The sequence below is a fragment of the Sorex fumeus genome, unplaced genomic scaffold (assembly GCF_029834395.1).
Source record: "Sorex fumeus unplaced genomic scaffold, SorFum_2.1 ptg000037l, whole genome shotgun sequence".
NCBI lineage: Eukaryota > Metazoa > Chordata > Mammalia > Eulipotyphla > Soricidae > Sorex > Sorex fumeus.
In genome coordinates this window covers 26,429,099-26,455,099 of record NW_026606094.1, presented here as the reverse complement: position 1 = coordinate 26,455,099, position 26,001 = coordinate 26,429,099, and the positions used below count along the sequence as shown (strand labels likewise).

The following is a 26,001-nucleotide window of genomic DNA, read 5'->3' as shown; positions in this document are numbered from 1 at the left end:
TTGAATCAAAAGTAGCATACAGGGGCTGGAGCAATAGCACAGCGGGTAGGGCGTTTGCCTTGCACGTGTCCGACCTGGGTTCAATTCCCAGCATCCCATATGGTCCCCTGAGCACCGCCAGGGGTAATTCCTGAGCGCAAAGCCAGGAATGATCCCTGTGCATTGCTGGATTTGACCCAAGAAGCAAAACAACAACAACAACAACAACAACAACAACAACAACAACAACAACACAAAAGTAGCATACAAAACAGGTTGCAGGTCGGGCAGGTAATTCCAGAAGGAGAGCACATGCTAGGAGAGAAGAGGTCCTGAGTTCAATCCCTGGGCCTCGGGTCCCCTAGAATCATCCATGCTGCCTAGTGCCCTAACCATTAGAATCCACCACCAGGTCAAGAATCCTTTGGGCAGGGTCTGAAGCGATAGTACAGCAGGTAGGGTGTTTGCCTTGCACCAACCCGGGTTCGATCCCCAGCATCCCATATGGTCCCCTGAGCACTGCCAGGAGTAATTCCTTAGTTCATGAGCCAGGAGTAGCCCCTGTGCATCACTGGGTGTGACCCCAAAAGAAAAAAAATAATATTTGCAGTAGGATGAAGTCTGAAAAGCAGACCAGCTCTCAGTCTTCTGAGAGCACTGTTAGTTCTTGCTACCAGCAGCAGCAGCTAGAGCATTGCACGTTAACTCAAGAGTTAACACAACACCCTTTGAAGTCTCTCTCCAGGGAGTACCTTGACAGAGGAGATGGCAGTGGACTGGCCTCAGCAGCATGCAGGGGCTCCTGCTCGAGATTCCATTTCAAACTCTGTGTGGTCTGTGAACATGCTCTTCTGCTTTTTACCCTGGGGCAAAACTGTCTTCTAAATATTTTCCTTTCGTCTGCTTTGATCTTTTACACTGGGATTTCTTTCTTTTTCTTTCTTTTTTTAAAAGAGGAAAGTACACCATCGAGGGGGAGCAGATTTAAATATTTCCACATTTGAGGCCAGAGTGATAGTACAGAGGGTAGGGCGCTTGCCTTGCACCGGCCAACTCAGGTTCGATCCCTGGCATCCCATATGGTCCACTGAGCATCGCCAGGAGTAATTCCTGACTGCAGAGCCAGAAGTAACCCCTGAGCATTGCAGGGTATGGTCCAAAGCTACAGTGCTCTTATATTTTCCACTAGTTAACAAGTCTCCTAATTAATACCCAGCTTTTTCTCACTACATCGATCCTAAGCTGCTAATGCTATGCCCAGTCTCCTACTTACTGCATGACGCTTCTCACTGCTAATCACAGCCTTCTCCAAACTTAATTTCCCACACCCTAGCAGAGGAAAAAAATCTTTTTATTTCTTATTTCATTTGAGCTAGCTATCTCATACTTCCTTCTCTCCTTTGTAGTGTAGCAGGTTCAAGTCCCCGCCCCCTCCAGTATCTAAGGTATCCTTAGATACTTATTTTTACTCTAAAGGCAGCAGTAAGGACCACATACAAAACATTTTCCGGAGGAGGGGGTGCATAAAGATAGCACAGTGGGTAGAACACTTGCTTTTCACTTGGGTTTGATCCCTGGCACCACATGGTGGTCCCCTAAATCCCACCAGGACTGATCCCCAAGCAGAGAGTCAGAAGTAATAACCAAGCACTTTTGGGTGTGGTCCTAACACCTGCCCCCTCTCCCCAAACTGCTTTTTTATTTCCTGTAAACAGGTGTGTTACTGGTCCCTTCAAAGTCTTTAGTGCATTAACTACTAATTTAATAAGTTCACATCATAAGTACATTAATTAAAGATAGTAGAAAGGAAAATAAGGAGAACAAATAATGAATTAAACAAATACTGAATGAAAAACTGTATCTGAAGCCTGGTCTATGTGGAACACATGCTGAATTTCCATCCCAGCCACTTTCCAGCAGTGACTGTGGACAAGTAATTTAATCTTCCTAAGTCTTAGTTTCCTCCTTTGTAAGGAAACTAAGGAGAATGACTCTACCTGCTGCCTAGGTTTCTGCGGTTTTGTAGAGAGTACAGGTAGTAGGGGACAGGCAACCACTGTGTCACAAACAGGGACTTCTTAGTAGCAGTGGCAAGTCAATAAGACAGCAAACTTACAGACCAGATGTGAAGTTCTGAGTCCCAAGAGATAGAGTAGTGGGTAAAAGGGTTGCTTGCCTTGCATGCAGTCATCTTGGATTTGATCCCTGGCAATGCATACGTTTCCCTGAGCACCACCAGGAGTAATCCTGAGCACCTCCGGTTGTGCATCCCCACCTCTCCCACCAAAAAAAGAGGTAAAGTTCTTGGGCTGGAGAGATAGCTCAATGGGCTTCATGCAAGCTTTACATGTAGGAGACCCAGGTTCCTTTCTAGGAACTGCACGGTCCCCAAAGCACCACCTAGAGTGACCCCCCTCTCTTCCCCCTGCTATTACTGCTTTTGTGTTTTTTGTTTTGGAGCCACACTGGGCAGTGCTGGGGACTCAGCTGGAGCCTCCTGCATGCAGAGTGTGTGCTCAGACCACCAGGCTAGGTCTTTGACCCCTGCTGTTGCTTTCTGGCAGTGCTCAAGGGGCCATCGGAGCTGGGGACAGAGCTCAGAGCCTCATTCATGCTAGGCAAGAGCTCTGCCTCCTGACTCACCTTTTTTTCTCCCCCCTTGGGTGGGCTTAGGATGTGAACTTGATGGGTGTTGGGGATCAAACTGGGGTCGGCTGCATGGAAGGCAAGTACCCTATATGCTGTGCTGTTTCTCTGGCCCCTGAACCATTTCTGCCTTCATCTACAAGTGGGGGTTTTGGAGTAAATTGTGTTTTGGGGGCGACACCCAGCCATGCTCAGGAGCTACTCCTGGCTTTGTGCTCAGGGGCCCATTCCTGGTGGTACGAAGGGGACCATGCAAAGCCAAGGATTAAGACTGGGCAGACTTGTTATGGATACAATATAATGTCACGTGGCCACAAGAGCAGCTGTACGCTCTAGGAATTCTAAAATTTTAATAATTAGGGTCTGAGGAGATCACTGCTGCAAGTTGTTTGGGTCCGAGATTTGTTTGTGTATCTCTGGAACATGGCCATGTGAATCCATAACAAGCAATACAAAACACACTGTCTAACATTTCCTTTTCAGCAGGTATGAGAGGTGGTGTGTCTGGTCTTAAAATATCGAAGGTAACCAAAGTAGAGAAAGAGAGTATTGTGTAAATTCTCTGCCACACAGGCAGGGGTAGATGTGAAGTTGGACGGGGTGGTCGGATACTGGGAATTTTGGTGGTGGAAAACGTACACTGGTGAAGGGATGGGTGTTTGATGATTGTGTGATTGAAGCTAAAACATGAAAGCTTTGTTACTGTACCTCACGGCGAATCAATAAAAGGGAAAAAAGAAAAAAACTGGTAGCCTGTATACAGGCAAGTGCCTTAAACCTATATTCTCTGACCAGCTCTACATAGAGTGTTTGGAACCATGGAATCAACTAAAACAAACAAGCAAAACAAACAAACAAACAAAAACAAACAAAAAAAACGAAGAAGGAAGAGGAGGGAATGTAGTTCAGCAGTAAAGAACTTGCCTTACATGTGTAAGGCCCTGAGTTCAATCCCCGGCACCACACATGAAAAAGAAATAGCAGGATCGGGGCAGAGAGTGCAGGGGTGAAGGCCTATACTTAGCCACCTGGGTTGGATCCCAGAAACTGCAAATGGTCCTCCACTCCCAGCCTGGAATAAGCCCTGAGTGTGACCTAAAATATCAATTAAAGAATACCACCTCATTCTTGTTTCCTGCACTGGAATCAGAGAGATAGGATAGGGGTTAAGGCACTTGCCTTGCATGCGATCTACCCAGATTCAATCCAGAGCAGAGTTAGGAGTAAAGGCCTAGGTACCTATAAGTTGGCCCAAACTGCCTCTCACAAAGAAAAAATTCCTGGGCTGGGAACATGGCTCAGTGGTAGAACACTTTCCTTGCATGCAAAAGGCTCAGATTCAGGGTCAGGAAGATAGTACAGCAGGTAGGGAACTTGCCTTGCACATGGTTGATCCTGGATTCTCATACGGTTCTCCAAGCATTGTCAGGAGTGATTCCTGAGTGAAAAACCAGGAGTAACCCCTGAGCATAGCTGGGTGTGGCCTAAAAAAACAACAAACCAACAAACCAAGCAAGGAGGAGGCTCAGGCCAATGTGGCCTACCCACACCCTCCAAAACTGATACAACCCTGGCAAATTCATGTGCAAATGCCACAACTGGAAAGAGTGCCTTCCTGCTGGGCATCGTCACTACATGTGTAAGCTTCAGTGCCAGGCTGAGTGTCACTCCTGTCCACCCAGACAACAATAAGGGAAGGGGAAAGATAAGGATGATACCACCTATGTATGTATCAAGATGGCTCTGGCAGTGGTAAGACACCCAAACACATCACCATCATTGCACAGGAGCACAGTAACACCATCTTTTTCTTTTTCCTTTCTTAAAAAATTTTATTTTGTTTTTGGCCCACACCTGGCAATTCTCAGGGGTTACTCCTGGCTCTGTATTCAGGAATCACTTCTGGCAGACTCTGGAGACTCCATGAAATGCTGGGGAACGGGTGTAAAGCAAAGCACCCTACCAGCTGTCCTATCTCTCCAGCCCCAAATCCTTCATGGTTTTGTTTGTTTTTAGGCCACACCTAGCTGTGCTCAGGGGTTACTCTGGCTCTGAACTCAGGAATTACTCCTGGTAGGGCTGGGGGACCAGATGGGATATCCAGGGATCGAATCTGAATGAGCTGAGTGCAAGGCAACCTCCTACGTACTGTCATACTATACTATCGCTCTGGCTCCCTGAACTGTGATGTTCGTCAGGGTCATGCATCCAGTTGTGGTGCTTGTACACAGAACGCGTCACTTGCCAGGGATTGTGTAATGAGTCACAGGGTTGGCAACAGTTTCTGGTTTGATTTGTTTTGGGGGTTTTGGGCCATACCCAGCAGCACTCAGGGCTGGCTCCTGGCTCTGTGTTCAAGGATCACTCCTGGGGAATCGCAGGGGCCATATGTCTTCCTGTGGTGCCTAGGATCAAAGTTGGGTAGGCTGCATGGAAGGCAAGATCCTTACTTGCTATACTGTCTCTGGCCAAGAGAAGAGTCATTGCTTACAGATGTCAAATGGTATCTATTGATATTACTCCATAAAAATCAGTAAATGTAGGGGCTAAAGAGATAGCATCATGCTTGCCTTGCACACAGCCAACCCGAGTTTAATCCCTTGCATTACAAAGATCCCTGAGCACTACAAGTGAGCCCTGAGCACCAATGGGTGTGACCCCCCTCCCCCAAACCACTAAATGTATCTATTCTGTTTCCTCTCAATTTTTGCTGTTATTATTTTATACCAAGAACACAATGCATGTTTGTATCCCTATATCTAAAGTCTCTACTCCTCTTTGCTATAGCAGCCATGTGTGTGTTTGCCTCAGGACCTTTGCATGTGTTCTTCCTGGTTCCCTTTCTCATCTAACTCAGATCTCGGCTCACATGTCACCTTTCCCAGGGGGACTGGCTTAAGAGCAAAGCTTTTGATAGTACAGCAGATAGGGTATTTGCCTTGCACGCAGCTGACCTGGGTTCAACTCCCAGCATCCCATATGGTTCCCTGAGCACCGCCAGGAGTAACTTCTGAGTGCAGAGCCAGGATTAACCCCTGCACATTGCTGGGTGTGACCCAAAAAGCCAAAAAAAAAAAAGAAGAAGAAGAAGAAGAGCAAAGCTTCTCTTTTAACCTCTCCACTCCCCATCCTCTTCCTCTACTTACATTTAATAGCAGTTAGCAGTTAGCACGCCTGATAGGCACTGGAATGCTCATCACATTTCACACACCAAGATGCAAGTCCATGAGGGCATTCTCTTGTGGTCACTGAGTGTTCAAGGCATAAAGGACAGTTCCTGGCCAACAGCTGCTTAATATGGTCCCCCGAGCACTATCAGGAGTAATTCCTGAGTGCAGAGCCAGGAGTAACCTGAGCATCGCTGAGTGTGACCAAAAAAGCAAAAAAAAAAAAAAATCCTAAAAGAGTGAAATACAAGATTTATAAAAAGTTGAGCATAGGCAAGTTAAACAGTACATTCACGATCACGACCATCCTGTTAATAGTCGATTGTCTCGAGCAGGCCCCAGTAACGTCTCCTTCGTCCTAGCCCTGAGATTTTTTTTTAAAAAGTGCCATATTCAAGGCTCTTTCAGAGTTAGGAGAATGAGACCCATCATTGTTACTGGTACTTGGCATATTGGGTACGCCACGGGGAGTTTGCCAGACTCTGCCGTGTGGGCAGGTTACATTCGGTAACCTGCCAGTTTGTCCAAAGTAGGAAAGAGATAATAAGATGTCGCGTGGCCACAAATGCGGCCGCGTGCTTCCGGGAGCTGGGTTTTATAGTCTTTGGGTCTTTGCTGTTGATGGATTACACGGCGCCAGGGGCCAGTTGGTGGGTGTGACCCCTGCCTACTGGAATTTGGAGGATCTGGGTGGAGGATGCTCAGCCCCAATCCAAGCAGGCTTGGAGATCTCAGCCCCGGGACCCGCATGCCTTTGTTCCTCTGCCGGTACCTTCAGGCGTGTGGAGAGTGATCTCACCATGGTGGTGGCTGGTTCTGAAGGTGTTCGGATGCTGGCGCCCTGCTCAGGGCGGGGAGGGAAACTCAACCCGTTCCCTCCAAGGGCCCCCGGCGAGGACAGCCAGGTGCGGGGGCAGGAGACTCTGTGCTGCTCTCTTCCGAGAGCTGGGTTTTATAGTCTCACAAAAAAAAAAAAAAAAAGGAACATATAACCCAATGTCTTTGATGCTTCAGCTCAGCACTAGCTTCTGACTATTAGGCCTAATAACACTCTATTATTTCTGTTTTGTTGTTGTTTGTTTGGGGGCCACACCTAGCGATGCTCAGGGGTTATTCCTGGCTCTGCACTCAGAAATCGTTCCTGGTGGTGCTCAGGGGGCCACATGGGATGCTGGAGACTGAACCCAGAGTGACAGCATGCCAGGCAAGTGTGCTACCCACTGTACTATCACTCTGGTCCCTGAAGCCTGTTATTTCTAATATCAGTAACCATCAATAATACTTCATTTCTAACCGCTACCACCAGATTCCCCACTGTTTAAACATTCTGATTCTGTTCAAGAGTTCCTTTGAGCGAGCTCTCATGTAGGGTTGACCAGTCATGCCAGCAGGGTCCACACAGGGTGTGCTCACCTGGCCCAGTGGTGCTGAAGCTTGAGCTGGGTGGGATGCAGGCCTTGCACGCTGCCTGGCACTTCTCCTACCTCCCCTGACTCTAAACATCTTTATTTTGCCTTCATATTCAATTGAAGCCTTCATGAAGAATGTAATTTTAGTTTTAACACTTTCTCTTTGATGTCTGAAGACACTGTTCCAATCAATGTCTTGGAATATTTAGCAGTGAGAAGTCGAACGAGAATCACTCTGACTTTGGCTATTCTGCAACTATTATGACTTGTTGCCTCTTTTAAAACAATTTATTTTGGGGGGTCATACCTGGCGATGCACAGGGGTTAGTCCTGGCTCTGCACTCAGGAATTATTCCTGGCGGTGCTCAGGAAATCATCTGGAATGCTGGGAAGCAAACCCAGGTCAGGCAAGGCAAATGCCCTACTCACTAAACTATTGCTCCAGCCCCCTAAAACAATTTTTAAAAGCTACATATATAAACATATATATGTATATTTGTTTTGTTTTTGTTTTTTGGGCCACACCCAGCTATGCTCAGGAGTCAGTCCTGGCCTTGCAACTCGGGATTACTTCTGGTGGTGTGCTTGGGGTACTGCAGGGGAAGCTGGGGATCAAATCCAGGTTGGTCACATGCATGGCAAGTGCCTTACTCACTGTACAATCTCCCTGGCTCTAAATAGATACAACCTTAATAATTTTAAGACTTAGGAAATTTCATCACAATGCCTCAAGTCAATTTTTCCTGCTGGAAACCTGGTGAAATGGATTTTTCCAAATCCAGTTGGAGGAATTTGGTTCTATTTACTTCTCCATTCTTCTACCCTCCTGTGTCCTGTTCTTATTTTATTCTGAATTCCCTTTGTCTTCCTGATGACTTACCTTCAGTCAATCCCCAGTCTGGTATGTTATTTTGGCAATCCCTCTTTCGGTTGTCAAATCAATCCCTTTTCTTTGCAGCTTCCTGGCTGGACAGAGGCATGTTTCTGAGAATACAGAATAGGACAATCACAAACTCTGATGGGGTCGATTCTTCGGTTTGTTTATCGGATCCTTCTCTGCGTGCTGCTGCTCCAGGTCTTTGCTGAGCGTGGGGACTAAGGTCCCTCTCCTGGCCCCTCTGGATAATGGGCGAGTGTTCTCTGCCGTCCTAAACCTCCCTCCTCCCACGGGCAGAGCTGGCCTTCCAGCAAGTGCCAGACTACGGGGAAAGGACATGTCTACAGTGTTCCCCTCCTCCCCACCCACTTCCGTGGAGCTCTGAAGCCAGCTCAGGACCCACACTCCGACCTCACAAGGCATGTGTGAGGAGACTCTCACTGTCTGTGAGAACCTGCACCAGCTTTACCCCAACGGCACCAGCACATGAACCCAACATTTGTCGAACAAAAATAATGATAGGGGTTGGAAAAGAGCAATTGTCCCCTGATATATTATTTTTTTGTGGGGGTCCACTCCCAGCTGTGCTCAGGGCTTATTCCTGTCTCTGCACTCAGGAATCACTCCTGGCAGTGCTCACGGGAGCATCTGAGATGCTGGGGATGGAATCCGGGTCAGTTAGGTGCAAGGCAAGCATCCTACCCACTGTGCTATGCCTCCGGCCCTGTCCCCTGAGATTTTTTTTTATTTTGCAGCCACACCTAGAGGTGCTCAGGAGACCATATGTGATGCCACATGTGAGGTAAGCACCTGTACCCCCTTACTCTCTTTCTGAAGCTCCTCCCTTGAGATCTTAAACCTGCTTTTTACTCTAAAGATGGCTTCCTGGTCTTGCATGACTGCCTGTTTGCCAAGAGCCAGGATTTCCTTTAGCGCATATTTGTGAGTCAGACTACAAGAAATTTCCTCTCCTTTTTCTCTATGAATGGGATTCCATCTGTTGACTCCCTCCTATCATTCCAAAATGTAATACTTTGTGGATGAAGGTGGATGTGTGTATTTGTATTCAGTCTGCCAAAACCCAGAAGTTGATCTTCAAGTTAGCTATTATGAAAATTATATTTTAAAACACTATTTTGGAGGCAACTTTGTTTTTCACCATTGTGCATCTTTCTTTTTTTATTTTGCTGGGTTTTATTATTTACTTTAAAAAATTTTATTGAATCACCATAAGATAGTTATTTAGTGTTCATATTTGGGTTATAATCACACAATGATCAAACACCTATCCCTCCACCAGTGCACATTCCCACCACCAATATTCCTTTTCCCACCCTCCCCTTGCCTCCATGGCAGACGATATTCCCCGTATTCTCTCTCTACTTTGGGGCATTATGGTTTGCAATACAGACACTGAGAGGTTATCATGTTTGGTCCTTTATCTACTTTCAGCACGTATCTCCCATCCCGATCAGTTCCTTAAGCCATCGTTTTCTTAGTGATCTCTTCTCAATTCTAGCTGCCTTCTCCCCTTTGCTCATGAGGCAGGCTTCCAGCTATGGAGCAGTCTTCCTGTCCTGTGTATCTACTATCCTTAGGTGTTAGGCCTCATGTTATGTTGTTTTATACTCCACAAATGAGTGCAGTCCTTCTATGTCCATCCCTCTCTTTCTGACTCATTTCACATAGCATGATACTCTCCATGTCTATTCATTTATAAGCAAAGTTCATTGACTTCATATTGTCTAACAGCTGCATAGTATTCCATTGTGTAAATGTACCAAAGTTTCTTTGACCAGTCATTTGTTCTAAGGAACTTGGGTTGTTTCCAGGTTTTGGCTATTGTGAACAGTGCTGTAATGAACATATAGGTACAGATGTCATTTCTATTGTGCTTTTTTGCATCCTCGGAATATATTCCCAGAAGTGGTATTAGATGGTCATATAAAAGTTCAATTTCTAGTTTTTGAAGGACTGTCCATATTGTTTTCCAGAAAGGCTGGACTAGTGGGCATTTCCACCAACAGTGAAAGAGCGTCCGTTTTTCCCCACATCCATGCCAGCACTGGTTGCTTTTGTTCTTTTGAATGTGTGCCAGTCTTTGTGGTGTGAGATGGTATCTCATTGTTGTTTTGATTTTAATCTCCCTGATGGATAGTGATGTGGAGCACTTTTTCATGTGCCTTTTGGCCATTTGTATTTCTTTTTTGAGGAAATTTCTGTTCACTCTTCTCCCCACTTTTTTTTTTCTTTTTTGGGTCACACCTGGTGATGCACAGGGGTTACTCCTGGCTCTGCACTCAAGAGTTACTTCTGGCGGTGCTCAGGGGACCATATGGGATGCTAGGAATCGAACCTGGGTTGGCCGCGTGCAAGGCAAACGCACTACCCGCTGTGCTATCTCTCCAGCCCCCACCCCATTTTTTGATGGGGTTGGAGGTTTTTTTCTTGTACATTTCTACTAGTGTATATCCTGGTTATTAATCCCTTATTCTTTTATTTATTTGTCTTTTTGGGTAACACCTAGCGATGCCCAGGGGTTATTCCTGGCTCTGCACTCAGGAATTACTCCTGGCGGTACTTGGGGGACCATATGGGATGCTGGGGATGGAACCCAGGGTTCCATCCCCGGCATCCCATATGGTCCAAGCACCGCCAGGAGTTATTCCTGAGTGCAAAGCCAGGAGTAACCCCTGATCGCCGGGTGTGACCCAAAACCAAAATAAAGAAATAAATAATAGCGTGTCATTTAAAACCTAATAGTCTTACACCTAATAGCGTAACACCTAACACTGCTGCTTGTGTGAGAGTAACCTTGAATCCAGTCCAGCGGCCAGGAAGTCAGACTACTGGACACTTGATTCTGGCCGTTCTCGGGTTTCTCCCACCTGAGCAGGAAACGCCTTGAGTCCCCCACACCACAGCCTGGGTGCCCTCATTAAGGCCACTCGGCGCCCCGCCTTCAGCCTGGGCCAAGACGCTCACGAGCCTTTGGCTTTGGAATGCCTTTGATAAATATAATAATCATCGGTAGATAGGAGTCTTAAAAAATATTTATTACATTTGGCTCTAGAAACGATAGAAAATGAAAACTGGTACAATCATGTCACACGGCCGTGGAAAGGCATATTCACCCTTTCACCCAGGAGTGAAATTCTAGGCCAGGACAGGAGCAGAGACTCCCTCAGCCGCCGGGGCCAAAGGGTGACGTGGGTGCTGGTCGGAGGAGCCCTTGGAGATCCTTGCAAGGTTTCTTCTCTGCAGTGATTTATTTTGGGGGGGTTAAACACCCATCCAGTAAAAAGATTCCTGAACATAAAAGGCACTGATAGTAAAAATGAGACCTTATCTAGTAAAAATAGCCGCATATTTTTACATCAAGGGAAAAACAAACAAACAAACAAGAACTCAAAGCCCTATTGATGCTATGGTCCTGCAAGGCAAAGGGAATATGAATGCAAAAGTTATTGCGACGAAACAGTTCTAAGCACGAGAATCTGGTACAGGAGCTGGCAATGACAATCACTGGCTTATATTGTAGACCTGTTGGCGCTTTTCCATCATTCAAATGAGCAGGACCACTGCATCTGCAGAAGTGGGGGATGCTCTCAACTATCCCTGTCACTCTTAATGGACTCTATGGACGGGTCAAACGTCCACTTCCTATTCTCAAGAATAGTGTAACACCTAAAACTGCTACATAAAACAAAAAAAAGTCCTTTATTATGATAAAGGCAGTTCAAAACTGACATTTCATGATGATTTAAGCACCTGAAATACATTCTGATCAATTCATACTCTCGGAGCCGAAATTAAGAGCCTCAGAGATTGGTCTATGCATACAAATGCTGCAAATGATTGAAGCTAAGAAAAACTTGAAAAAATACAAATCATCTTTTACTACAAAGATCTGAAGTCCACCAGAGGGTGTGAGCAGAAGGAGAGCGAGTGGGAGGCCGGCAGATACTGGCCCGGTCAGCGCAGCCACGTGGTGTTCAGCTGGGTCTGGTTTTTGATGCTGGTGTCCATCTTCAGCACCTCACGGATGGCCATGGTAGCGTAGGTCGAGGGGGGCAGAGAGAAAGCCATCTTCAGAGCTCTGTACTTGCCTTCTGCCGTGCACGAAAGAAGATCATAGATCATTATAGAAAGGAAGGGCGGCTGCAGACGAGACCGGGAGCGACACCGTGTCTCTGTGCAGATGAAAGAATCGTGCTCCTCCCAGTGGGCTTCTCCTGGCCCAGAAGGCTCCAAAAACCATGACCTACGGGATCAGGCTACCTGGGGCACTTCATGAACAGGGCAGATGACAGAGAAGCAGAGGGTGATGCGTGCAAATCGAAAAAACAAAACCCAAAACCCAAACCAAAAAGAGGGGAATCAAGTGGTGGGGGGGGAGGGAGGACAGACAAAAGAAAGGCAACAAGAATCAGAGAATGCGGACAGTGTGTTTCAGGCTGGCTTCCTGCACTGACACCTCCGTTAACTCCCTGGGGCAGACAGTTAACCACCTAAGGTGTCCCAACCCTCCACAGCATTCACTCACTTTTCCAGCAGGATTTATTGTTTCAACCACTACCCTCTGGCTACCATTCTGCGACAAAGGGCTACAGGATGAAACATAAGAGTTGGGGGAGGGAAGGAGAGAGGAAAGGGGACAGGGAGAGAGAGGGAGAGATGAGAGAGAGAGGGAGAGAGGGGAGAAGGAGAGGGAGAGCTGGAGAGGGAGAGAGGAAGAGAGGGAGGGCGGGAGGGAGAAAAAGAGAGAGATCTGTGGACAGTTGTGCCCCCCCACCCCCCTTTCTGTTGAATCTTTGATTTCTGAAGGAGCAAACATTTCAGAGGTGGCCGGAAGCCCTTACCAGATGCAAACACCGGAGGTGGCTTCCCTTCCAAGTTATCCACGTCGGTGTTGAAGAGTGGGATTTTGGGGTCATCATAGGCAACAACTTCCCTGCAGAAAACAGAGAGAGGGAGAAAACACTGTGAAGGGCGTATGTTCATGAAAGGGGGCTGACTTGCTTATCACCACTGCCTCTCAGCCGGGAAAACCCAAGAAGTCTCTTCCCACCGTGGGTATTCCTGGCACGCTGGTGGTGCTGGAGGTGCAGCCACTGTGGGTCCCCCCAGCAGGATCATGAACATAACGGGAGAGCCAGAGAGGATGAGGGGTAGGGGGGTGGGGTGTAGGGCCCCTGCCTTGTATGCAGCAGATCCAGATTTGATCCCTGGTACTGGTCTCCTGAGCACCACCGGGAGCAATTTCTGGGCACAGAGCCAGGAGTAGCTCCTAAAGCACTGTTGGGGCACCCCCCTCATGCCCTCAATCCAACTCTACTGAAAAAGTATTTAAAAAAATTTTTTTTCATTTGTGTTATATAAAAAATATACAGTAGATGACGACTAATATTCATGGTCAGGGAAAATAAGGGCTTGGAGGACTGGCCAGGGGTTAGAATCAACCACAAGTGTGTGGGGGGTAGGTAAGACAGAGAAGGGACCAGGATGACAATAATAGGTGGGAATAATTATGCCTGACAAGAACTGAGTGGCAAACATAGGTGAAAATAGGTAAAGGAATATTCCTGGTAACCTTTCAGCATCTGTATTGCAAACCCCAATGCCCAAAAGGGGATGGGAGGGGGGGCAGAGGGACGGGGGTGGGGGAGAGAGAGAGGGGAGAGAGAGGGCGGGGGGAGAGAGAGAGAGTGAGAGAGAGAGAGACAGAGAGAGAGAGAGAGAGAGAGAGAGAGAGACCTGTTATAGAGGCAGGTGATGGGACAGAACCTGGGTACACTGGTGGAGGGGTAGGCATTGGAACACTGAATGACTGAAACTTAATCATGAACAGCTTTGTAAGGGTCTATCTCACAGTGAATCAATTAAAAATATCGTGGCCCAGAAGTGCTTAAGTGTTAATCCAAGGCTCCGCACTCAGGAATTACTCCTGGCATTACTCAAGGGACCATACAGTGTTCCTGGGATCTATCCTGGGTTGGCTGCTTGCAAGGTAAACCCATTGTACTATCACTCTGACCCCCACATTATAAAAAAAAGTTTACAAACTTTTCTCTTTTGCCCAGTACTTGATTCACTTTAGACATATGAAATGTGAAGTCTCATTTGAACAAAGTGCTTATTAAACTGATCTATTAATTGTATTATTTAAACTCTTCCCCCACATACTTCTATTATATATTAACAGAGGTAGGTTCATTCAATAATAGAATAAGGCAGATCTTATCTGAGTGCTGAGTTTCCCGAGGAGGGAAATTCCTTTCATATGTAACATAGTAAACTTCACTTTGCACAGATGTAATTGAATGAATCACTACGTTTTTATTTCCTCCCTTTATTTCCTCCGGAGTGGGTATCTCTGCTAACCACTCCTGAGGAACTGCCTGTTCTCCGAGGTGGGGAAGATAAAACGCAACTCTGCCAACCTCTTCCCACAACCCACGAGAGTAAAGGGAAGTGAAAGAAGAGATGAAGAAAGGGAAGAGAATTTCTTGGCACTGACCATGAGCAGAATTTGTGTATGTGTGTGAGAGAGACATAAAATAGGTTTGTGGGTTGTTGATTTTTGCTTTTATTTTGGTGGGGGAGGGCTACACTATGTCCAGGGCTTAGTCCTGGCTCAGTGCTCAGGGATCACTCCTGGCAGACGTGGGGGACTAAATGACATGCCAGGGATTGAACCTGGGTCAGCCACCTGCACGGCAAGTGCCGCACACACTGTACTATCATTACAGACTCTGAAGTAGTACAGACTCTTAAATAAAGAAATCTACTGGGGCTGGAGTGATAGCACCATGAGTAGGGCATTTGCCTTCAACGTGGCCAACTTGGGTTCAATTCCCAGCATCCTATATGGTCCTCAAGCACCACCAGGAGTGATTCCTGAGTGCAGAGCCAGGAGTAACCCCTGTGCATCGCTCAGTGTGACCCAAAAAGCTAAAAAAAAAAAGAAAAGAAAAATCTACTTAGAGGGGGGCCAGGGTGACAGTACAGTGGATAGGGTGTTTGCCTTGCATATGGTCGGCTGAGTTTGAAGCCCAGCACCGCCAGGAATGATCCTTGAATGCAGAGCCAGGAGTAACCCCCAGCAGTGCTGGGTGTTGCCCACAAAACAAAACAAAACAAAAAAAACCAGAACAGAAAAAAAAACATATACAAGAAATTTACTGAGAGATATATGAGGGGAGTGAGGGAAGTAGAAGTGTGTGTGTGTGGGGGGGCACTCAATAGAGAACATGGGTTTCTCCAGAGGAGAAATAAGCAAGAATTTAATTTCTTCTCGTGCTCTGTTTTTGGGCCATACCCGATGGTGCTCAGGGCTTACTCTTGGCTGTATGCTCAAGAATCATTACTGGGGGTAGAGGCAGAGCAATAGCACAGTGGGGAGAGTGTTTGCCTTGCGCGTGGCTGACCTGGGTAAGTCTCAGGCCAGCATCCCATTTGGTTCTCTGAGCACTGCCAGGAGTAATACCTGAGTGCAGAGTCAGGAGTATTTCCTGAGTGCAGAGCCAGGAGTAATCCCTGAGCATTGCCAGGTGAGACTCAAAAGGCCAAAAGAAAAAAAAAATCATTACTGACAAGGCTCAGGGCATGATATCAGGGATCAAACCTGGATCAGCTGCATGTAAGGCAGTGCCCTGTCCGCTATACTATCTCCCAGGCATGACATTGGCAATGCTCAGGGGTCACTCCTGGTGGAGCTCTAGGGGACACCTGGGATGCTGGAGACTGAACCCAGGTTGGCGACCTGCAAGGCAAACGCCAATCCTCAGTGCTTTCTCTCCAGCCCTAAGGATTCAAGTTCTTTTCTCATTTTTTTCCTTTTTGGATCATACCTGGCGATGCACAGGAGCTACTCCTGGCTCATGCACTCAGAAATTACTACTGGTGGTCCTTGGGGGACTACATGGGATGCTGGGAATCGAACCTGGGTCAGCTGCATGCAAGGCAAACGCCCTACCCGCTGTGCTATAGCTCTAGCCCTAGGATTTGATTTCTTAAGTGATCAAATAAAGCTTTAGATTAAATATTAAGAGGCTGGAGAGAGAGTACAGTGGGTAGGGAAGATAGTATAGTGTTTGTTTTGCATGTAGTTGACCTGGGAACCAGATATGAGGTCCTGAGCACAGTTGGTGTGGCCCCCAAACCCTCAAAATTAACTGGGGGGAAAAAAACACAAAAATTCCAGCTCATTTTGGATCATAGCTAATTCTGAGTGAGGTAACTTGATTAAGGATCACTCTAAGAACGATTTCTAGGCTCTTCAGAAGTAGGGAAAAAACTAATTCTCAGCTAATCCTTTAATCATTTAGGAGCGTTAAAAAAACGTAAACTAAGCCACTTTGTAGTATGCTTGATTTCATTCACTTATTTTGTTTCATTGCAGGGTCCCACCCAGGGTCACTTCTGGTGCTGCTGGGGGGGACCAGAAGGGCCCTTGGAGCCATCTCCCCAGCCCTATATTAAAGTGATGATTTGGAAAAACCACCAAGTAGTGGCAGTAGCGATCGTATTAACAACAATAAGCACTTCTGTGCTAGGTCCTAAGCACTGAACACATATCTACATGAAGCAAAAGCTTGAAATCTTAGATCGGAATTCTGTAATATTTTATTCCCAGCTGACTTCTACTCACCAGCTGACATTCTGAGGACGAATAATGATCTTTCGGTATGCCCCTGACAGAGAATAATCTCGAATTTTGTGTCTCATGTTGTCGATATCCAGATTGTCTGCTGTGAGCATTTCCCTGTAGGCTTCACTAACTAAACAGAAGAGAAAACAACAGGTTAGCTGGAATACAGACTGCCAGGCAGCTGCCCTGCTCCCGTCCTGCCCCAGCAGCAGAGCAGGATATCTCATGGATAAGCTCCAAGCTCCCTGTACTTCACAACCTAGCCTGTTCTCTGAACTGCAACAGGAGAGGGAGAGAGAGAGAGAGAGGGAAAGAGGGAATGGGAGAGAGAGAGGGAGAGGGAGAAGGAGGGGGAGAGGCGGAGGGTGGAAAACGGGAAGGGGGAGAGAGGGGGCTCTAGATTAGGCCTGGCCCATTTGGAAATCTTTTTTTTTTTTTTTTTTTCATCACACTGGTGATGCTTAGGGAATACTCCTGGCTCTGAATTCAGGAATTACTCCGGTGGTGCTTGAAGGACCATACAGGATGCTGGGGATTGAACCCTGGTCAATCGCATGCAAGGCAAACACCCTACCGGCTGTACCATCACTCCAGCCCCTTGGTTTTTTTTTTTTTTTTGGGGGGGGGGGCGCATATCTGTTGGTGCTCAAGGCTGACTCCTGTCCCTGAGCTCAAGAATCAGTCCTGGAGAGGCTCAGGAGATAGTATTGGGTGAAGGGGATTTACCTGGGTCAGCCTTCCCTGCTGCCTGACCTCTCTGGACCCTGTACACTCTCTTTGCAAGCAGCCATGTGTGTGGAGGGAAAGCTCCCCGTGCCAGCTGCAACTGACCATTGCATCGGCCACTAAACTGCAATTTTGTAGGTGGTTCAGAGTCGGAAGAAACCATAGAGGAAGGCCTCAGAGTCTTTTTGGAAGAAGGCGGTTATAAATAAGTGTATAAAAATACGGGACCTGGGAAAACCATCTGGCTCACCCGCGCACCTGATGTAGAGGCTTTTTTATAACACCCGAGAGAGACAGTAGCTAGCTCTGGCTTGCAAGCTGCCATTTAGGGGGAACAGCTTCTCTGCGAGGCATGCGAGGATTCCGAAGTTCTTCCAGACGGAATTCTGCCTTCCCGGAACTTCTATGACTGCCTTGGAACACGCAGAGGAACGGCCTTCTCCCACACGGATTCCTAAGTCCCGGAGCCGTCATGCATGTTGTCTCGACGTCCCACAAAGGCAACCGTCTGGCCGTTGACCTCTCGGCATGCCCCGCCACGCCTCTTCTCTAAGGTCCCAGGGCTTATAACAACTGTCACTTCTAGAATTTTTTTTTTTTTAAATAAAATGCAGTCAACCCAGGCCTTATCCACCTACACATCTGGGGAAGAGACATATGGAAGAGAATCTACATTTAGCCCTGTTAATTATCTTCTGCAGTTCTCCTGAAGGACTTAATTGTCCCAGAGTTGGCCTTAACTGCTTTGTTCAAACTATCTGCAGAAACGACAAGCGGATTTGTTGGACATACCTGTGAAGCATACCGGGTAGAGCAGAGTCAAGCAAACACTCGCTCACGTATCACTCACAGAGACAGCAGCCAGTCCTAAACTGAGCGTTTTTCAGAACCAGCGTTACTGAGACACGTTACATGGGCCATACCCAGGAGCTACATGAACCGTCTCCGTGAGCTTGTGACTGGGCAATAAGGATCTTTCCATGGGGGAGGGGAGGGGAGGGGGTAAGTGGCATCCCAAGCAGTACGAAGGGGGTCTGGAAGCCAACTCACTGTGGACCTGCCAACCGGCCCACATGGCTCAATGCTCCATGAGCTCTGCTCCGGCAGTGCCAGGGGCTGCCAGGGCAAGGCTGGAGGTCGGGGGGGGGGGGTCACCAGGGTCACACCTAGTGGAGCTGGGGTGGGGAGTCTTTGGGGTGACAGAATGTAGCCGGGGTCCTGATGCACACGAAGTATGTGACCCAGTACTGAGCTGTCTCCCTGGGCCCAGCCACCAGGGTGACAGGAAAGGCTGCCTCCAAGCAAATGACTTTGCTGTAATTTGTTTACTTTTTTTAGTTTGGGGCCACACCAATGAGGCTCCGGGGTTACTTCTGGGCTCTGTACTCAGGGGAATCACTACTGGCGGGGTTCAGGAGGCAACCATATAGGTACAAGAGCTCGAACCCAGGTCAGCCACATACAAGGGAGATATGCCTGACGTGGCAGCTTACAGAAGAATACCACCCCAAACCAGCCTTAGCTAAGAGCACACCGCTCAGGTCAGCCAGGATTCTCCAGTGTTCCTCCATGCGGGTGATACCTTGGGCCAGAGACAGATAGGGCACTTGCCTTGCACCCAGCCAACCTGGGTTTCATCTCCATATGGTCCGCTGCACTCACTTGAGTGATCCCTGAGCACAGAGCCAGGAGTAAGACTTGAGCACTGCCAGCTGTGGACTCCTTATCAAAATATAACACCCCAGAGAACCAAAGTGGGTGATGTCCCCCATCCAGGAAAAATGGAATGATTTAGGAGGAAGGGGGCCTTTCTGCTTATTCTTTTAGAGCACATAGATTTCCAGAGGGGCACTGAATAAAAATTTCTTTTTTTCTAAAGAGGAGCACTCAGCCAAATAAGCTGGGGCACCTCTATGTTAGACTGTTAGACCGTCAGACTGTGTTAGACCGTCAGACTGGCCTCAGAATCAGCACCTTTTTTTTTTTCCCCTTTTTTGGGTCATACTCGGCCATGCTCAAGGAGGTTATTCCTGGCTCTGCACTTGAGAATTACTCCTGGTGGTGCTCAGGGGACAATATGAGAAGCTGGGCATTGAACCCAGGTCTGCTGTATGCACGGCAAACGCCCAACCCTCTGTGCTATGGTTCTGGCCAAGTCAGCGCCTTCTTGTCTTCAATTTCTCAATGTTTGAACCCTGAAAGCGATGGCACCTTGTTAGAAAGGAACTGCAGCTGCGGTTCTCCAGGAGGCGCAACCCCGACACCAAGGGCTGCACCTTGCAGGGCTGGGATGGCACTGGAGAGGAGCAAACTTGGGGCTTCCCACATGCCACGTCATTGGGGCATCTTCCAGCTTGTGAGCTCAGGCGTCACTTCAGGCTCTGCATCCGGGCACTCACCAGGTGGTGCTGGAGAACTCACGGGGTCCGGCAGAATGCCCCTCAAGCCCTGAACTCCCCTCTGGTTTTAGGTTATCTGTCCCCAAGTATCCCTTCTGAGAAACTTAAGACATGGCTTACTCTGTCCAAAATCTAAACTTTTTTTCCCCATGTCTGAGGAAACCCAAGTACTTGTTTTGTTCTGGGGCCACAACGAGCAGCAGCGGGAAATGGTGGGGTGAGGGGGTCATTCCCAGTGGTGCACAGAGAACCATGGGGTGCTGAGGATGAGACCCGCGGCCCCGTAATGCAAAGTGTGTGTGCTCCAGCCCTGCGGGCCACCTGCCCGGCCCAAGAATTGAACACACAAGTCATCCTAAAAGGACAAATTTCCCCCACCCCTCGCTACTCATGGCTGCCGGCGGGCGTTTGGCTGTTTTAGCCATTTCCTCAGACAGGACACCCACTACTTACTTTTATGCTTTGGGTAGATAATATCAAAACCAGGCAAAGGCATCACCACATCATGAATGGAATAATTATTAATATCGTCTTCCTCGATATAGGTGGCTGTGGCTGCAAATGCGTAAGTGAACAGTAATTTAGGAAAACAAGGCAGCATTTTCATGAGCTTAATCTTCTAAGCGTGTATATGTCGAAATACTCAGAAGGGCAAGTAGGTACAGGCCTAGAGGCTTAGGAAGCATATGGAAATTAAGTTGGAATACTTTTTTCTTCTTTTTTTCCTGTTCTCTCTATTCTAACCACACACACACACTGTCCTCCCGTTGTTCACTGATTTGCTCGAGCAGGCCCAGTGACGTCTCCATTTTTGAGACTTGTTGTTACTGTGTTTTGCATATTGAATACGTCACGGGTAGCTCAAGAAATAAGAAACACGAACTTGGAAAAAAGTCGACTCCTTGCTTTCAGAAATCAGTTCCTTTTCCTTCTAATGCAACGCCAACAAAAGGCAATTTGGAAAGTGAGCGCAAACAAATGCATTTTGCTAAAAGAATATAAAACAAGAGGAGAAACAATCTAGTCTGAGGAGTGAAATGCGGCGACACATATGATGTTCAAAATACGCAGAATGGAACCAGTACAGCAGAAGGGGAAATGTATTAACTCAAAAAAATCAGAGTGAAACCTTCTGCACCAACAGTAAACTTGAGTGGCCATGCTGGGTACAGCTGCAGAGGGGCAGGGCTCAGTACCAGCTGCCGGAGGAGGGTGGTGGAACACGAGAGCAACCAGGTCTCTGCCAACAGACATGCATCACTTGGAATTGCAGTTCCTCTGGTTTTCTCTCTTTTGGAGGGGAGGTTTGGGTATCACACCTGATTCTGCACTCAGGGCTTACTCCCAGCTCTGTGCTCAGGGATTAGTCCTGGAGGTACTTGGGGGACCATATAAGATGCCAGGGATAACACATGGGTAAATCCCATGTAAAGCAAGTGCCCTACCCACTGTACTATATGGCTCCAGTTCCAACCTTTTCTCTTTCAACCAGTCATGGAACTGGGGACAAGTTCTGAAACCTTTTCCACAGAAGAGGAAGAATTCTTCATGGTAATGTTGTGGTCTTTAAACTAGTAGATAGAAGTGTGCCAGAGTGATAATACAGTGGATTAAGGCACTTGCCTTGCATGTGGCTGACCCAGGTTTGATCCCGGGCATGCCACAGGGTCCCCTGAGCACCGCCAGAAGTGATCCCTGAGTGCAGAGCCAGGAGTACCCTTGGGCATTGCCAGTGTGGCCCCAAATCAAAAACAAACCAACCAAAAAAGGAAGACAGAAGTAAGCAAGGGGCTTAGCACAAGGCCTGGCATACAGGGAAGGGCCTCGCAGCGGGTGGTGACAGGTGACCTGGGTGCTTCAGGAACGCTCCAGGCACAGAGAAGGCATTGAACGTTCATCACATCCAGGCCAAATGTTAAATGAGCTCCCAGTTGGCTGCCGACTGGAGGAAGACTCCGTAAAAACGGGCTGGTTGCAGCGTTACGGAAAGCTTCTCTCAAAGTGCGGAGAAGCATTCTCCAAAAACAGATCAAAGTTTGGGAAGGAACATCAGGCACCATTGAGTACAAGTTCTTTTCTGGTTGGAAAAATGGAACCAGAGGGTGGAGTGATAGTACAGTGGGGAGGGCGTTTGCTTTGCATGCGGCAGATCCAGGTTTGATTCTCTGGCCTCCCATAAGGTTCCCCAAGCAATGCTAGGAGTCATTACTGAGTGCAGAGCCAGGAAGCCAGGAGTAACCCCTGAGCATCGCCAGGTGTGACCCAAAAAGCCAAAAAGAAAAAAAGAAAAGAAAAAAAGAGCCAGTCCCTGAGACTCAGGCTTGCGCTTGCGCTCTCTCTCTCTCTCTCTCTCTCTCTCTTTCTCTCTCACATCTGGTACTTAACCAGTCCACTTGGGACTTCTCAGACACTGTTCCCCTGAAAGAGCAGCTAAGCCAGGCCGGGTTTCAAAGCCATTGGCACTAAATAACCGTATGGTCAGTTCTCGTGACTGCCAACGGTGCTGTCTTCTTACCTCCCTTCAGAACCAGGTCCCCTGGGACAGGTTTCAGTCCATATTCTTCTATCCTCTTGCTCACCATGTTATTCCAGACATAGCTTTGGTAGCTATGAATATACATCAAGCGATTATTTCTGGGTATCTGGAGGGAAGGGGGAAAAAGAAAAAGAGTCAAAGGAAACAAATGTGTCCTGACTATAAAAAGCATCGCACTTTCCAAGACATCCTGCTTGCGTAGAGGTTAACCGGGTATCGGGAACGCACACCTCAAATCTCTCATTTTCCTAACAGCATCCAGGAATAGTGACTGCGTCCCGGGAACCGAGTTTAGAGACGGAAGCCCTCAGACTGCAGGGCGTCATGACCAGCAGCAGTTGCCGCGGCTCCCGGTTTAGTATTCACCATGCACACATCCACGCAAATATAGCAAATGCTGTAGAGCCTACGCCAACCATACTGACTTTAAACGCAAGGCTTTCACACATCAGCTACAGAGTTAACGGTGCTTTCTCCCCAGATGGAAGGGGAAAACCTTAATGACCGATCTACAACTTCATGTGGTCAATTTCTGCCATCTGGGCACATCGGGGTCAGGGAGAAGAGAAAATAAGACTCGGGCTGGACCGACAGTACAGGGGCCAAAACACTTGCCTTGCATCCTGCTAACGGGTGCCTCCCCTCCCCCCACCCCACGCCTCCCCAGTTGAGTCCCCAGCACCACATACAACTCCCAGAGTGGCACTGGGGGTCACTCCTGAGCACAGGGCCAGGAATAGCCTCTGAGCACCACCAGGCATAGCCCGGTGTGCTCTCCCCCTACAAAAGAGCAAGACTTAAGTTTCAGAGTTGAACTTCGGTATCCTCTGGATTACAAAAATCCAAATGCTAGCTATACTCGCAGGGTCAGAGCAATTGTCCAATGGATAGGGACCTTGTCCTGCATGTGGCCGACCCAGATTCAATCTCTGGCATCCTGCATGGTCCTCCCATTACTGCCAGGAGTGATTCCTGAGTGCAGAGCCAGGATCATCGCCAGGTGTGGCCTGCCCCACCCCGCCCCAAAAGAAGAAGCTATACTCTCAGAGATTACCTGTTCTCAATCCACCATGGGCTGGGTGGGGGATAAGTAAAATGCAACCACACAGACTACTTCTTTGCAATTCTGTGATGGAGGTGGATCATGGCTATTAAGCTACAGTATGATTAAACAGAATCGACGGTGCAGCTTCTCTTTTTCTCAAAACCAATTCTCAGATACCGAGATACCAAGTTTTAAGTTACGGTTTCTCCCAGGTAACATTTCCTACCTTTTCCTGATTCTGTCACTGTTGACAAGGAGGCCAGCACTGCCCCCCCACCCGCCCCTCCCCGTATCCCCACCTGGCCCGGGCCCTAAGGGAGAATTACTCAGGTCAGCCCGCTTCTCCAACCTCGCCAGAGGACCCTTCGTTAACCATCCGCTCTTGCAAAAAACCGGAAAGCCACGAAAACCGCCTTGAGTCATTGCCTGGCCTCCCAGGTCGCACTCACTATGCCAAATGCAGAGACTATATTCTTCAGTCCATACTTTGAAAGTCCTCGAAGCAGCTGCCCTTCCACACACCTTTTGACAGGTAGCTTTCTGAGGGCCGCAGCTGGGTCTCGGGTCTTCGCCCATTCTTCCCTGCATTTAACCAAGTACCCCTTTTCCGCTGGGGTGGGGGGAAGAGGGAGAAAGAGCCGTGATTAGAACAATGTAGCCAGCAGATGGGTGATCGAGAATAACACACACGCTTCATGGATGGAGAATACCAATTTAGGAGCACACCGTTTGAAAGACGGCAGCTGTGTAGAGCTTGGCTCACCTGAACACTGTTTGGAAGAGAAATGAGAGGAGCCGAAAGGGGTTTCCAGGGCTCAGCGCCGCTGTGGGCCACGGCCCAGCCGGCAGCGCTGCACAGAGTTAGGGCCTGTCCACTGGCTCAACGAACGCAAACCAAGCCCAAATCCAGGTAGCTCCTTTTTATTTTCTACTATATCGCCAAATTTTTCTTTTTTTTCGGGGGAGGGGGGCTAGGTTGGGAGGGTTTGGACCACAACCAGTTGTGCTCAGAGATCACTTTTTAAAAAAATTAATAAAAACACCGTGATTTACAAGGTTGTTCATTATACAGTCATTTCAAGCATTTAAATGTTCCAACACCACCAGCGCGACCTTCCTTCCACCAACACCCCCAGTTCCCCCCACCCCCAGTCCCAACGTGCCCTCACAGATCGGATCCACTCTTGGCAGGTTTGGGGGACCATATGGGGTGCCAGGGATAGAACCCAGGTCAGCCAAGAAGCAAGGCCAGTATCATACCCACTGTGCTAGCCTGTGTTCTGCTGAATCTAATGGATCAATTCCCTTAAAATCGATTTTCTCTCTTTTAAACTTACAAATGAATCATTATCCAAAGTAGGCACAATTATTTTGATAATTTTTGTTTGTTTCGTTCTTGGGTCACAGCGGGCAATGCTCAGGGGTTACTCCTGGCTCAGCACTCAGGAATTACTCCTTGCAGTGCTCAGGGAACCATACGGGCTGCCAGCGATGGAATCTGGGGAGGCCACTCGCTGTTCTATCTCTTCGGCCCCTCTGTTGATAATTTTAAAGCAGCTATTCACCCTTTGTCACATACTTTGCTTTTAAAACTACTTTCTGGAATGCTTTTAATAAACTCTTTAAAACTCTTAAGTGTGTTTCTGCCATTTTTTTTTTTTACAGTCTACATTACCATGCTTTAACACACTGGCCACAAGTGAGCTGTTCACATCCCTGTATTTCAGAGATTTAGCAGTGCAAAGAGCAGAGAAGGGAAAATGAAAGTACTTATTTATAAAAGACTGAACTGGATGAGCTAAAAAGCTAAAAATGGAATAAGTTATACAACTCATATACACATATATATATATAAAATGGAAAATATATTAAAGATCAATTCTGAATGTGATCGGAAGTAGCTTCCTGGCCCTCTGATAGAGGGCTGAGAGAGACTGCAGGGTTGAAGGCAGGCCCTGCCACAGCCCAGGTGGGTGTGGCCCTGGGGCATGGCATGGGCCCCTCAAACACAGAGCCAGGAGGAGCTTCTGAGTGCTGCCATAAAAAACAATGTAAGCAAAAAATTCGAGATTAGGGCTGGGGATGATTTCCAGGTGGTAGAACACATGCCTTACGTGCCTCATATGGCCCAGGAAGGATACGCGGCACCCCATGGTTCCCTAACTATCGCTGTGGGGGGACCTCCACGAGAATAAACAATAATGGGGGTGCGGGGTAGGGAGCAGAGTGATAGCACAGCAAGTAGGGCACTTGCCTTGCACAAGGTTGATTGGGGTTCGATCCCCGGCATCCCATATGGTCCCCTGAGCACTGCCAGGAGTAATTCTATGGAATGGGCCCCTCAAACACAGAGCCAGGAGTAAAGCCCTGAGCATTTCGTGTCTCACCCAAAAACCAAACCATGCAAAAAAAAAAAAAAACACAAAAAAAACAAACAACTGAGTGCAGAAAAAAATTTCATACTCTGAAAGAGGGTTGAGAAATCACCTGAGTATCACCAGGTGTGGCACAAAAACTGGGAAAAAAAAGGAAGAAAAATAATAACTAAAAATAACTAGTTTTGA

At 47.7% G+C, this 26,001-nt stretch overlaps 1 protein-coding gene across 1 annotated transcript in view; it reads right to left on the bottom strand.

Moving 5' to 3' along the window:
• Positions 1-11,129: 11,129 nt before the first annotated feature.
• The window catches only part of PUS7 (pseudouridine synthase 7), a 55,838-nt gene continuing 40,966 nt past the window's right edge, over positions 11,130-26,001 (bottom strand). Inside the window, exons 11-16 of the mRNA XM_056118325.1 lie at positions 23,887-24,047; positions 22,372-22,498; positions 20,310-20,411; positions 16,732-16,861; positions 12,941-13,032; positions 11,130-12,190 (exon numbers count right to left, since the gene is read on the bottom strand). Of these exons, the coding sequence (XP_055974300.1) occupies positions 12,054-12,190; positions 12,941-13,032; positions 16,732-16,861; positions 20,310-20,411; positions 22,372-22,498; positions 23,887-24,047 (749 nt within the window). The 3' untranslated portion in view covers positions 11,130-12,053. The remainder of the gene's footprint in view (positions 12,191-12,940; positions 13,033-16,731; positions 16,862-20,309; positions 20,412-22,371; positions 22,499-23,886; positions 24,048-26,001) is intronic.